The sequence below is a fragment of the Rhinolophus sinicus genome, linkage group LG04 (assembly GCF_036562045.2).
Source record: "Rhinolophus sinicus isolate RSC01 linkage group LG04, ASM3656204v1, whole genome shotgun sequence".
NCBI classification, from domain to species: Eukaryota; Metazoa; Chordata; class Mammalia; order Chiroptera; family Rhinolophidae; genus Rhinolophus; species Rhinolophus sinicus.
Genome location: NC_133754.1, coordinates 155948484 through 155962098, shown reverse-complemented (window position 1 = coordinate 155962098; position 13615 = coordinate 155948484). Strand labels below are relative to the sequence as shown.

General features: G+C 47.7%; 1 protein-coding gene across 2 annotated transcripts in view; it reads left to right on the top strand.

Moving 5' to 3' along the window:
- The window catches only part of B4GALT1 (beta-1,4-galactosyltransferase 1), a 49073-nt gene extending 45296 nt beyond the window's left edge, over positions 1-3777 (top strand). For both annotated transcript variants that reach the window (XM_074330643.1, XM_019734236.2), the window contains 2 exons: positions 523-627; positions 839-3777. In XM_074330643.1, the coding sequence (XP_074186744.1) occupies positions 523-627; positions 839-971 (238 nt within the window). In that variant the 3' untranslated portion in view covers positions 972-3777. The remainder of the gene's footprint in view (positions 1-522; positions 628-838) is intronic.
- Positions 3778-13615: the final 9838 nt, after the last annotated feature.

Below are 13615 nucleotides of genomic sequence, written 5' to 3'. Positions count from 1 at the left end.
CAGCTGCTCCCTACTCCCTACTGCAGACCCTTTCACTCACTAGTCGGTGGAAGCTTGTGTTGCTCCCTGAGGGCACTGTGCTCCCCGCCTTTTCCTGTGCTGTCTGAAATGCTCTGGCCGACACTCATTCATTTTTCACAACTTGGCTCTGCCTAGTCTTGCTCAAGGTAGAGTTAGTTGCTTCTCTGTGCCCCACAACCCCACCTTCCCCTCTTCACCTTCATCCTGGCACTGATAGCCCTATGTTCTAAGCATCCACACTAAGTTTCAAGAGGGCAGACACATAATAGTCTAGAGCCTGGCACATAATAGTCACCAACACAAACTGTGGAACCCGTGGTAAAAAGACATGGGGAAAAAGGGTTGTGAGTTTTAACCAGTGCCGTGCTGGGTTGGGGTATAGGCCAAGTGAGAAAGTAAGGCGGATGGTGGATGGGGCAGGTCTTGGCAGCTGGGGCTATTGGACCCCAGCCTTATGGCAGCTCTATGATAATGATTTGTCTGTCCCTTTACTCCTTACAGGTTAGTTTTTAAAGGCATGTCTATATCTCGCCCAAATGCTGTAGTTGGGAAGTGTCGGATGATTCGCCACTCCAGAGACAAGAAGAATGAACCCAATCCTCAGAGGTATGTTCTGTGTTCATTTATATTCCTTTTGCCCCCTTTAGGATGGGGAGGCTGCAGGAATGAGACTCTGGAGAGAGCTCCATGCCTCGAGGAAAAAGGGAAGGTTCAGTCTATGGGGTGGGTGGGGGACAACGGAGTACAAACTTTTAATGGTTTTGTTCTTAAGATTTTTGTTTTGACTCTAACCACTTTTCCCTTTTTTTCCTTGTAGGTTTGACCGAATTGCACACACGAAGGAGACAATGCTCTCTGATGGTTTGAACTCACTCACCTACAAGGTGTTGGACATAGAGAGAAACCCGTTATATACCAAAATAACAGTGGACGTCGGGACACCAAGCTAGCATTTTGGTGCACTGATAAGAGACCTAAAAATGGCCAGGGACCTCTGCTGTGTCTCTGCCAATGTGCTGGGCTGGTCCCTCTCATTCTCACCAACCAGAGTGATAGCCCCCTCTGCCCATCACTCACGTGCCTCTCCAGGTGACCAGAACGAGTGGGATATTTTGCCCCCAACTTGGCTAGGCATATGATTCCTTAGCTCTATGAGGTGTTTGTAAGTGTAGCAACTGTCAGCCTTTGGGGGGTTCTCAGCATGTTCACAGTGTCACCCCAAAGAATCTGAGCTGTATACAGCCCCAAATTTGCTGACTGTGGGACTTGTTCCCAGCGATAAACTGCTAATTTGTTGTGAACTAGGTAAGAATTTTGCTTTAAATTGTGTATTGTTATTTTCTGAAAAATTGGAGAGTGCTGCTGAAATTGGCTTGGTATGATGTTTTTTGGTTGTCATAGTTCCACGGAAAAGAACAGGTTAACCATTCTCGTTTTACCTCCTCCCCCACCTTCTTCTAGTGGTATACAACTATTACAATCACGGTGTGTGTGTCTTTTCTTAGCAAAAACATTTTAAAACTTGAGCCCTGGACCTTTTGCCCTGCTAACGTGTGAATTCCAAGGTAACGTTAGCCACCAGAGCAAAAAGCCTTGGGCATTCTCACATTTAGTGGCCTTTCTCCAGATTGTCTGATTTCTGAATGTAAAACTTTTTAAACCTAGCAGTTTGTAGTATTTTAAAGACCAAATGGGATTCTGATTCTGATCTAGCTTGATTTTGTGTTGATCCAGATTTGCATAGCTGTTGAGTGTTAAATCATGGCAATTTATTTTTCTGAACATGCTATGTGAACTTGAATTTCCTATGTATTTTTATTGTGGTGTTTTAAATGTGGGGAGGGAACTGAGCATTTTTTTTTAGGGAAAAAAAATTATGCTGTAGTGGCCACGACTAGGTCTCTGATTTAGCTGGCAGGCTAGGTTTTGCCAAGAGCAAAATCACCATTGGGCCCTTTGATGAGGACAACGCCTCCTGGTCAGTGTTACCTGTCTCCTGTCGGACCTCTGCACCTCTGCAGGGAGGCAGAAACCGGGGCCTGCCAGTTAGAGCTCCCTGCCTCCTCCCCCTCTGTCCCCATCCTCGCCCTCCCCAGGCTGGCCAGGTGGAGATAACATCACCTCCTTGGTCTGACCCCTCCCGCCCCCCACCTCCCATTAGGGCCCTAGTCTGTGGAGTTGTGAATGATAGCAATCAGGTTGTTCATTGGCCCTTAGCCTTGGGAGGTGGAAGGAACCTCAGTTCTGGCCCCCATGGAGTCTCGGGTCTGCTTCCCTAGTAGGTTCTGCCCTACACTGCCTGGCCCACCTTGTAGGATCAGTTCTCCTTCCACCTCCTTTTTCCCTCTTGCTTTTTGTTCCTTTGCCTCTTGCCTGTTCCCTAAAACTTGCCTGTGGCACTCAGGGTCAAACAGACTATTCATTCTCCAGCATGAATGTGCCTTTTAATTAGAGATCTAGAAAGAAGTTCAGCTGAACCCACCCACACTCCCCAACAACCACTCTGGTGCCTAAAACCTCCCCTTTGCCCTCAGGTTTTTAGCAGGTACCTTCCGCTCCAGGGAGGCTGACCCCAGGGGCTGTCTTCCCCAAACCCACCTCTGCTGGGAGAGGCTTAGCCTGTCTGGGGTGAGATGCATGAGGCAGTTTCTAAATACCACTGGGTGCCCTTGCTGGGTCCAGCCTGGGCTAAGAGCATGAGATGCAGCTGTCTAATCCCAGAGTGGACCTTTTAGCTGGTGGCAGCTTGGACCCCCATCACTGACCTCCTGGGAAACAGCCCTCAGCGTGGAGGTTGCATCTGGCCCCAGTCTTATCTGTGCCTTTATTGCTTTGAGCATCTCATATGCTAACTTGGTTCTTTTTCTGAAGCCTTTGTATTAAAATTTATTTTTCACTGCAGAAGCAGTTGGGCTATGCAAAGAGTATTCCTTCTGTCAGCTCCTCGCTCCTTAATAGTAATGTTCATAAAACTAAGAACAACTGTACTGAGAGAGAGTTTTGGGAAATGCAAAGAATTCTGTCCCCAAGCCTCTCTTTCTGATCCCAGATCCTGACTTTTCCAAAGTGCCTTAAAAGAAAGGAGACAAATTCCCTGGGTGGTAATTTCTTTGTTACCTTACTCAAAACAAAAATTCAGATTTTTTTTTTCTGTGTTGTTTTCCTGTTATATTTTCCTTCATGTTGCATTGGAATAGTCAAATATGTGGTTCATTCTGAGAACCAAGGGAAATCCTGTGTCACCTGTTCCTCATTTGCTGACCTTCTGGTGCTCCCAATGTTACGCCTGGACGCTTGCCTGGTTTGAGATGCTGTGGGTCCCTCAGGGCTGAGGGTTCAGGGAGCATTTCCTTTACCTGGAAGTTGTCACCATGGAGTTGTCATGTGCTGTGCCTTTCTCTGTTTCACTCCTTCTTGTTGCTGGTGACCCTGTAAAGTGGCCTTTGGCAAAGATCAGAGAGCAGAGGCGACACAGGAGGGTAAAGGAAATTCTGGTGCTGGCTCTCAGCCTGGGCAGGGTCTCTGCTGACCTCAGGGCTGGCCAAGGGGTGCCCCACACAGCCAGGACAGCAACTTTCCTGCCCTAGAGACCTGTTGTGCTGTGTATTTTGATTCCCTGTGTGTGCAAATGTATGTATTTACTATTGTAAGTGGGAGGGGGGAATGTCTGACTTTGGTGTTCGAAACAGAACTGTATTTTTGCCTTTAAAATCCAGTAATATAACGTGAATAAATGATCCTATCTTTGTAACTGCAGGTGGTTTCTCTTCTGATTTAAGGGCTTTGGGCTCTCCCAGAGCTGGAGGGCAGGGACTGGGGCTGCCTGCTGGGAGGATCTGAGGAAAGCAGAGGTCTGCCGCCTGTGCCTCCCTGGCTCAGGGGTGTCCTGGCTGGGGCATTGGGTAGCAGGAGGTGGTGGTAGATCCACATGCCACCCAGGAATCACACAGCTGGATACACACACTTCCCTGGAACCACCTGATAAAAATATTGAGATGTTCTAAGTTAAATTACAGCAGCCTGAGAGTGAGAGAAAGAGATCTGTTACTCTTTCATGGCTGTATGCCAGCTAACAAGACTTCTCACGTTCCTATTTAACCTGTTGGAATTTCAGATTAATTTCCAGGTGGCTGTTTCACAGCTTATTTTAGCCAGGCACCATTCCAACTCTAGGAGCCTCCGCTTGTTGACAGGTGGGCTTTTCAGAGCCACTCCACAGGAGCGGTCATTTCTTTGTTCAGACTCTGCTATCCCAGAGTTGGTCCCACTTCACCTTCTCCCAGCCCTTTGCCTATAACTTATGTAAATTCTTTCAGACTACCTCTTTCTTCCCCGTACTTGATGTATAAAAATGCTTGCAGAACTTGGGGATGACGGACATGGCTGGCTAGCCATGCTGCTGGTAGTTTAGACTTCATGCCCTAAGACCGGTCTTTTGGCTAACATTGTTGGCTCAATAAAGCCCTATTTACAAAAAGACTTCAGGGGCAGCCGGTTAGCCCAGTTGGTTAGAGTGCAGTGCTCTTAACAACAAGGTTGCTGGTTTGATCCCCACATGGGCCACTGTGAGCTGCACCCTCCACAGCTAGATTGAAACAACTACTTGGAGCTGATGGGTCCTGGAAAAACACACTTAAAATAAATAAAAGTTAAAAAAAAAAAAGGTAGTTGCATTAGAAAAAAAAAGACTTCAGTTATGGAAGTTAAAGATTTTTAAGTTTAACAGCCATTTCTGCATTGGAACCTCATTTTCTACTCTGTATAACGGGAATAATAACAGAGATTTTTTTTGAGGCTTAAAAGGAATGATGTATCTAAAACAATAACTGACACCTCACTACATAGCAGCTAGTGCCACTTCAAAACAGAATTTTCCCTAGCAGTTCTCTGGCCACATTTCTGCTGTTTTCAACAAATGCCAGGATAGTTCTGAGATAATTCTTATATACAAGGTGTCCACGGTGTCACTTAATTGCTGTTATCCAAAATAAGATTACTTGTCAGCGCAGAAAATTTAACCAGATGTTCTAAAGGGTCTTAGTCATGACCCAAGGCAGTGAGACAGTATCCCGGGTGCTTCCTCCTTAGTGCCCCTGGGTCAGGCACCAGCATGCTGCTTGGATTGAATTGGCATCTGGAAGAAATGGGCCAGAGGGAACCAGTGTGCTGGAGAGGTTGCCCCTGCTGTCCAGGCTGGTGGAGCTGCAGGCCCTGCTAGGATGGAGCTGCAGAGGTGGGACAACTTGGGAAACAGGAGCAGGAAGGGCAGCCCCTAGTAGCCTCCCTCCTCCTCCCCAGGCTATCTGGCTGTCTCTGCCCATCCTTGTGACTCCTGGAAGGAACCCTAGTGGCCCCAGGCCTGGGCAGAGGTGGCCTGGGGCTCAGATCTGACCTTTGAACAGGAGACACTGGTCCTTTGGACAAAGTGTTGCCTTACAAGGCTTTGTAAGCTGTAAGGTCTGGGTTAAGTGGAGCACCCTTCCCTCCCCAAAGATGCACATACCCACACAGATGCATGTATCCAAATATGCATAACACACCTGACATGTGCCTATGAGAGGTCAGAAATCCTAATTTTAATTCTTGCTGTTGCCTCTTGCTAGTTCTATAACCTTGAGCAAATGACTTAACCTCTCTGTGCCTCAGTTTGTTCATCTGTGTAATGGGGATAACCACCTGTTTCATAGGGTAGTTATGAAGGTCAAGTGAGTTAATACTTTCAAAGCACTTATACCATGCGTGGCTCATAATAGGCATTGTATGTGTTACAAATGTTAAATTTTTTTAAACACGTGGGCACATGTGCTGACATACATACAGACTGTTGTATACACATTACCAACATACATACACGCCAGATACAGTGGAGAGCTTCCTTTTTCCTTTGATAGGGCACATGTCTGGGGCTTAACCATGTGGCAGTTGGGCAGGTAAACTTCAGGGTAAGTGACACCCAGGTGTTTCCCCACCCCTTTCCGACCTCACCTGAGCAAATGTGTTTGGAATGACAGCCTTGGGGAGGAAGGGGGCCAAGGACAGCTTCCCAGAGTGCTCTGTCTCTAGTTTCCCACTTCACATGTGACCCAGACCAAGTGTGGCCAGGCAGAGCCCAGTAGTCATGAATGTGGGTTTGGTGGGTGCCAGATCCCTCTCTCCCCCATATAATAATTCTTTTCCACGGGAGAATGTGACCTGGATGCCAAGCCACTGACCCATAGATGTCCTTTGGAGACAGGGCTGTGGTGCCCAGCTAGATGGGTGCCCGTGGAGGTATGTGAGTGGAACCTCCCCAGGCAGGAGTGTTTGCTGCTGGTGACAGAAGCTGTGTGTGGGGAGAATGGGGGAGACAGAGGTCAAAGAAATGAGAAGATGACCAAGTTCTAGGTGTTACCAAGTTTCCACCACACTCCCAGTCTCCTCATGTTTCCTCCAGGAGGTGGGAGTTCGGACATTCCTAGGGGCCAGTTTCTTAGAACTGGAACTTCTTACCCCTTTAGAAGGGAAATGAGGTTTGTCTGGCTGAACCAGTCATACCAGACAAACCTCATTTCCTTCTGGCAGAGTCCCCAGACAGGGAATGTGGCTGCTGCTTTTGTCTGGGTTCTGGGACCTGTACCCAGGCTGGGAGGCAGAGGAACCTGCAGGGCACAGTTGTCACGGGGAGTGATAGTGTCAGTAGACCAGCAGCCAGAGGAACATGGCACTTGTAAGGACATTGGCACTGGAGCAAGATGTATACCAGGTAACCAGGCCCCAGGGGTTCTGGAAAAAGCCATACAATGATCGTTACCTCTGGCTCTCTGCCTTCCCACTCACTGTGTAACTCTGGGCAAGTTGATTCCTCTTTCTGAGCCTCAGTTTGCTCTTCTGTTTTATGAGTTGCTCTCAGAATCCATACCTAGTCTCTCCATAGTTCTGTCCAGCAGGAAGTGCCCTGGTCTTGGGGAAAAATAGCAGGATCACCCTGGCCTGCCCTCTTCCCTCTGAGGGCTGCTTGAGCATGGAGGGATAAAACTGTTAAAGCTTTAGCTGGTGGGGAGGGTGGGGGTGTTGTTTGGATGTTATCTCCCTCTTCTGCCTGAGGCCCCTGTAGGTGCGGGGCAGACCCCTCTCACCTGCGTCCCCTAACTTTTCAAAACCCAGGCTTCCTGATCATCCCAGGGGACCTGAGGGAGAAGCACAGGCGTGGAGGCAGGATGGCTGAGCCTCTCTGCTCAGCTCCTGGGAGAAGAAAGTGGGATTAAAGCTGGTATGGGACCCTACTTCTTACCCAGTCTCCTTTCAGGTGGACCATCTTACCTGTAAAACGGACTTAGAATATCCTGACTTTAAGAAGGTTCCCTGTGGAAATGCAATTCAAAACCACACTGAGATACCACTTCATTATGATGGCAAAATAACAAGTGTTGCTGAGGATGGAGAAAAATTGGAACCCCTGTGCACTGCTTGTGGGAAAGTAAAATGGTTCAGCCCCTGTGGAAAATGGTGAAAAATTAAATACAGACTTACCATATGATCCAACAATTCTATTTCTGGGTACATATCCAAAAGAAATGAAAGCAGGGACTTGAACAGATATTTGTATACCCATATTAATAGCAGCATCATTCACAATAGCCAAAAGGTAGAAATGACCCAAGTATCTATTTTTTAAATAAATTTTTTTTATTGGGGAATGTTGGGGAACAGTGTGTTTCTCCAGGGTCCATCAGCTCCAAGCTGTTGCCCCTCAATCTAGCTGTAGAGGGCGCGCAGCTCAGCTCCAAGTCCAGTAGCCGTTTTCAATTTTTAGTTGCAGGGGGCGCAGCCCCCCATCCCATGTGGGAATTGAACTGGCAACCTTGTGGTTGAGAGCCTGCACTCTAACCAACTGAGCCATCCGGCCACCCCTCCGGCAGCTCAGGGCAACTTGCTGTCTTCAATCCAATTGTCTTCAATCTAGTTGTGGATGGCCCAGCTCACTGGCCCATGTGGGAACCGACCGGCAACCCTGTTCAGAGCTCACATTCTAACCAACTGATCCATCCAGCCACGCCCCCCCAAGTGTCTAGTGATGAATAAATGGATAAATAAAATGTGGTATATACTTATAATAGAATACTATTCAGCTTTAAAAAGGAAGGAAATTCTGACACAAACTACAATGTGGATAAGGATGAAACTTGAAAACATACTAAGTGAAATAAGCCAGTTACAAAATGACAGATATTGTATGATTCTATTTACATGGGTTACCTAAAGTAGTAAACTCGTAGAGAAAGAAAATAGAGTAATTGTTGCCAGGGGCTGTAGGGGAGACTGGAGTAGAGGGAATAATGGAGAGTTAGTGTTTAATGAGTACAGAGTTTTAGTTGAAGAAGATAAGAAAGTTCTGGAGATGGATGGTGGTGATGGTTACACAGTATGCCTGTACTAAATGTACTTTAAAAATGGTTAAAATGATAAATTTTATGTTACATATATACTATAGACTGCATGTGTTCCCCCAAAATTCGTATGTTGAAACCTAATTCCCAATGTGATGGTATTTGGAGGTGGGGCCTTTGGGAGGTAATTAGGTCATGAGGGCAGAGCCCTCATGAATGGGATTAGTGCCCTTATAAAAGAGACCCCAGAGAGCTTCTTCACCCCTTCTTTCATGTAAGGTCCTAAAGAGAAGGTGCTGTCTATCAACCCCTCACCAGACACCAAATCTTCCAGCACCTTGATCTTGGACTTCCCAGCCTCCAGAACTGTGAGAAATAAATGTCTGCTGTTGGTAAATCATCCAATCTGTGGTACTTTTGTTACAGCAGCCTGAAAAGACTAAGATAGTATATTCTACTATTTTTAAAAAAGGAGGGTCCCTGTGGCCAAGCTGGACCTTGTCCTACCACGGAGGTGTCCGAGTATGGTGGTATGATTCACCTGGTGATTTAAAGAATGAGATGGGGGAGCTGTGTGGGGTGTGATCGTGGGCACTCAGCTTGGCTGCTGAATCCAGCTTGGTGCTCTGCCCCAGATGACGGGCTTCTCAGTTGCTACCTTTTCCTAAGACACACATCCTTCCCTAATGAAGTTTGATATGGTAAAGCTATGACATTGGTACAACTATCCCTTAGCGAGGGTTGGGGTTTGGGGGGAGGCTTGGGTGGAGAAGATGAAGCCTGGACTCAGGCAGGATCTCAGAACTGGGGGGCAAGGAGGTGCTTATTCCCAGAGTGCCCACTTGGGTATTTACTATTGGTATAAACTAGGGATTGAGCTAGAAAGCAATGACAAGGTGGGGCCAGATTACACCTGGGGATGAAAACAGTCACCTAGGCAGTTTCTGTCTAGATGGGGAGGAAGGCCCCCAGGTGTCAGCAGGGAGAGCCTGAGTTCTGGAGCTTGGAGGGCAGGAGGGACGTGGTATTGGTGACAATGGGGGAACTTCCACCTCCATTTTGCTACATTGGAACAGTCTTTCTGGGAGTGGACTGTAGATAAATAAATCTTTTAAATGGACCTACCCCTTGACCTCGCAATTCAGCTTTTAGGGATTTATCAAAAGAAAATAATCAAATCCATGCACCAAGATATGCCGCTGTATTTGCCCTGCCACGGCTTGTAACACTGAACACTTAGAAGCCACCGTCAATGGGGGCTGTGCTAAGTAAAATGGGGGGCATCCAGTTAAATACTCTGTTACCGTTGAGAATGATGAAGTGGATTTATATTTATTGACTGGAAAGAGGTCTAAGGGAAAAAAGCAAACTACAGAATGGTATTTCCATACATGGCAGGGAACTGTATGAATAATTTAGTGCAGATATTACTCTGTAATTGTTTGTAGAAGCAGATGCATTAGCAATAAAATGAAGAGATGATCTTCCCTTCTCTGCACTGCCTGTGCAGCCAGGCTCCCGTTTGGGCATAACAACGTTTATATCCAGGGCTGCCTGAGGGCCAACGCCTTTCACAGTGCTGGCCCCTTGAGAGGGGATGGTGGGGGCCTGTTCTGGGACACGGCATGCTGTGGGGATGTCTGGAGGCTGGACAGGGTCAGGATGGGGAGCTTCTAGTGATTCCCTCCGATTTAGAAAAATTCAGATTGGACATTTCTTGCCACTCCTGAGTGCAATTGAACATTCATGCCTGTTATACATGGATAATAAAAATGTTAAGGAACAGAAAGAATGGTGGTGGAGGGCACTGTGCCCAGCCCCTGGAGGGGCGAGATTGGCCTAAGGCACCTGATCATGGCTCTGTGGGAAGCATGAACCCAGGAGGTAGTGAGGGGAACCCCATTTCCCCCTGGATCTTTGGCCCCAGATTCCAGAAGCCTGCTGCTGAGGAAGGCCCTGACATCTGGATTTTGACACCAACCCCAGCCTGGAGCTATTGTAGACTTATTTCTGGGCCAGATGTGAGTGTTGGACAATTAGCCTGAGCTCCTGGACCCGGTCCTTGCCTGGGAGGCATGTGCCAGGGCAGGGTGGGCACCAGACCGTGACCAGGAAGAGTGCGTGCCTCTATCTTTGAATCTCTATCTGGTGGGGTGCCAAGAGTTGTGTGCCCTGCCCTACCCTGGCCAGCTGGAGCTTCCTGCATTGATAGCCTTGGACACAGCCAGACACTTGGGCCATTGGTGGGGCCTTCTGAGTGCTCCCTTTCTGCAAAAATGTCCTATTGCTATGGCTGCAGTGACTTTGGTCTCCCCTGATGACAGCAGCACAGGAAACAGGCCAGCTCCAATGCCCCAGCTCTGTAGTTCCCAGCTTCACCAAAGGCATGTCTGTGGTGAGAGCAGGAGCGAGTGAGGGTACAGGCAGACTCGGTGCAGTGCTGCCTACCTGTAATCCGTCACATGTTCTCTCCTGATGCTCACACCAGCGCTTTCCCACCTGCTCTGTTTTGTTCATTATTACAATCCCCATCATGGAAACATAGGCTTAGGGAGGTCATGTGACTTGCACAAGGTCACACAGAGTTAATGGCTGACCTAGGTTTCCTGAATAGCAGTCCAGGGCTCTGGCCACTTATCCAGCCACAGCAGCAATCCCTTCACAAAACAGCATGGGAGTTGGAGGCTGGAGGCTGAGCCATGCCGTGGCCCACTCAGGAAGACATGGCCCTCACTTTGAGCCTGGCCTCAGCAGAAATGACAAGGAAGTGAAGTACAAACTAAGGGCTGGACCCAAGAGCATGGTTTTTGTTTTTTGTTTTGTTTTCCCTTTACGGTTTTAGAGGACTTGGAAAATTGGCACACTTCATGGTAGCAGCTTCCTATACCAGGGAACGTCAGTACAGCCTCCATCTGGGAGAAACACAGGAGTGGTTCACACTGAAATCATCCATGAGGATGCAGGAAGCCTGTGTCGTGGGGTACAGGGAGGAGGGAGGACCCACGTGGACCTGAAGAAGAAGTGGATTGCTTTCTGCCTCTGGGACAATTGCTCTGGGCAACAAGTGACCTGGGCTGACACCTGGTGTCCAGGGAGGCTCAGCAGTCTTGTCCCAAAGCTGTGGGGACACGTGGGGAAGGGTGGAGTCCAGGCTCCGCTGAGGCCTGGACTCCTTAACTCTCTTTTCCTTCTTGGCAGCTCTTCTCCCCCACTGTATGCCTTCTCCCCAAAGGAGGACAGCTGCTACACCATTCCCAATCCTCCTGAACGTTCTCCACTGAGTGCCTTTTCCTAAATGAAGCCAGGGATTGTGGTTTGGTCTGATGAGTCATGATTTTAGACAGACCGAACCAAGAGCTCTAAAAGGCAGGTCGTGGAGTTTAACTTCATCAGACTCCAGACCTTAGTGACTTATGTTTCATGTGGTTTGCTCTGGATAGAAGCTGACCTAGCCACAATGAAACTGGAATGAGGAGAGAAGAGTTGCTGCTGAGGACAGAAGAAATCTCTACCGTGGCCAATTTGTCAGGCAATACATCTCAGACACCAGCCCGGGCCCTGCCAGCCAGTTGTGAATGCTCTGCCTTTGACTCAGGTGCCGGGGCTCAAGTTTGTCTCTCACAGGCCCTGGCTGTGGTGACTAGTGGGCCTGGCTGATGAGCTTGGTTCTGCTGGCTCCCCAGGACCTGTGGGTATTCTCTCCATCTTGGGCAGGCCCTATCTTCCAGGCTCACTGACCACACTCTCCAGAAGACTGTTCCAGGGCTTTCTTTCTGGGAAACAAGGCCTGGCAGGCCCTGCCCTAGCTCCCTAACAACCCAGAAGTAAGCACACATCCTAGCATACTGCTTTGGGGGATGCAGGCAATTTTGGGAGCTGCGGAAACCCTGAACTGGGAGACCAGTGTTGACTTGCTGGGTGATCTAGGCCAGATCATGTCTGGTCTCCATCCAGGAACTGGGAAGAAAGGCTGTGAGGGCCCTTCAGGGCTGCCAGCTTGTGGTTCTAGGAAAACTCTTTATTCCTCCAGCCCCCTCTGCCTTTTTGAGGTTGCTGCTAGGATGCTTAAGACAGGACTCAAGGCCAGAAACAAAGGTTCTTTTTGTCAATCCAGGAAACTAGAGAGGGTAAAGGTAAGGGAGAGGCAGCCCCTGGCAGTCCTCAGGCAGCCCCAAGTACACGCTCCAGCGTCCAAAGGGAACTAGGCCTTTGCTGCCAGACTTCCTGGGAAGCACTATGGCTTTTCCTTCTTCAGTCTGTCTCACCATCTGGATAGAAGCTGCAAAAACACAAAGTTCAGTTCACAAAGTGAAACGCAAAATTTGTCCCAAGGGTCTCTGGGGCCTAGCTCCTGCTCCCTCCCAAACACTGGGGAAGGCAGACCTTAGCGGAACATCAGAGCACTGGCCTGTCACTGGGCTCTGGGAGTGTTCCAGTCCCGAGCATCTGTGCTGGAATGTCAGCCTCCTGCTCAACTCCTCGTGCTGCTAGCCAACCAGAGGGCCACTCTTTTCAAGGGGTCTTGGTGCTCAGGTGTCAGAGAGGAGAGAGACCTCCCAGGGGCTTTGGGGCGATCGGACAAGGCCACTCTTACTTAAAAGTTTTGGTTTTGGTCCTCCCTATCATATTTTATTTCCATTTCATTAATTTCTGATCTCATTTTTAAGATTTCCTTCCTTCCACTTTATTTGAGTTTAATTTGGTTTTCTTCTAATGCTTTGAGATTGACGCTTAGCTCTTAATATATATTTAAATATATTCATTGAAAGCTATACATTTCCTTCTAAGTACATATTTAATGGCATTCTGCAATTTTATGTGTCATGTTTATTACTATTTTTAATTTGAAATTTTTCTAATTTCAATTGTGATTTTTTTTCTTTCATCCTATGGTAACATAGAAATATGTATTTTAAACGTCCTATCATGTGGATTTTCAAATGATTGGGTTTTTTGTTGTTGTTGTTGTTAGCTTTCTAGCTCAATTGTACTGTAAGCAGAAAACATCCTCACTGTGATGTCAATCCTTTGAACTTTGTTAAGACTTGCTTTGTGGCCCAGCATATGGTCAACTTTTGCAAGTGTTCTTGTATGTAGGAAAAGACAATGTAGTCAGAATTTGAGGGGACAGGATTTTGTGTAGTCCCATTAGTTCAAATTTGATAATTGTATTGTTCAAATCTTTCCCAACCTTAATTAGTTTTTAAAACAAATCTTTTATACCTTTT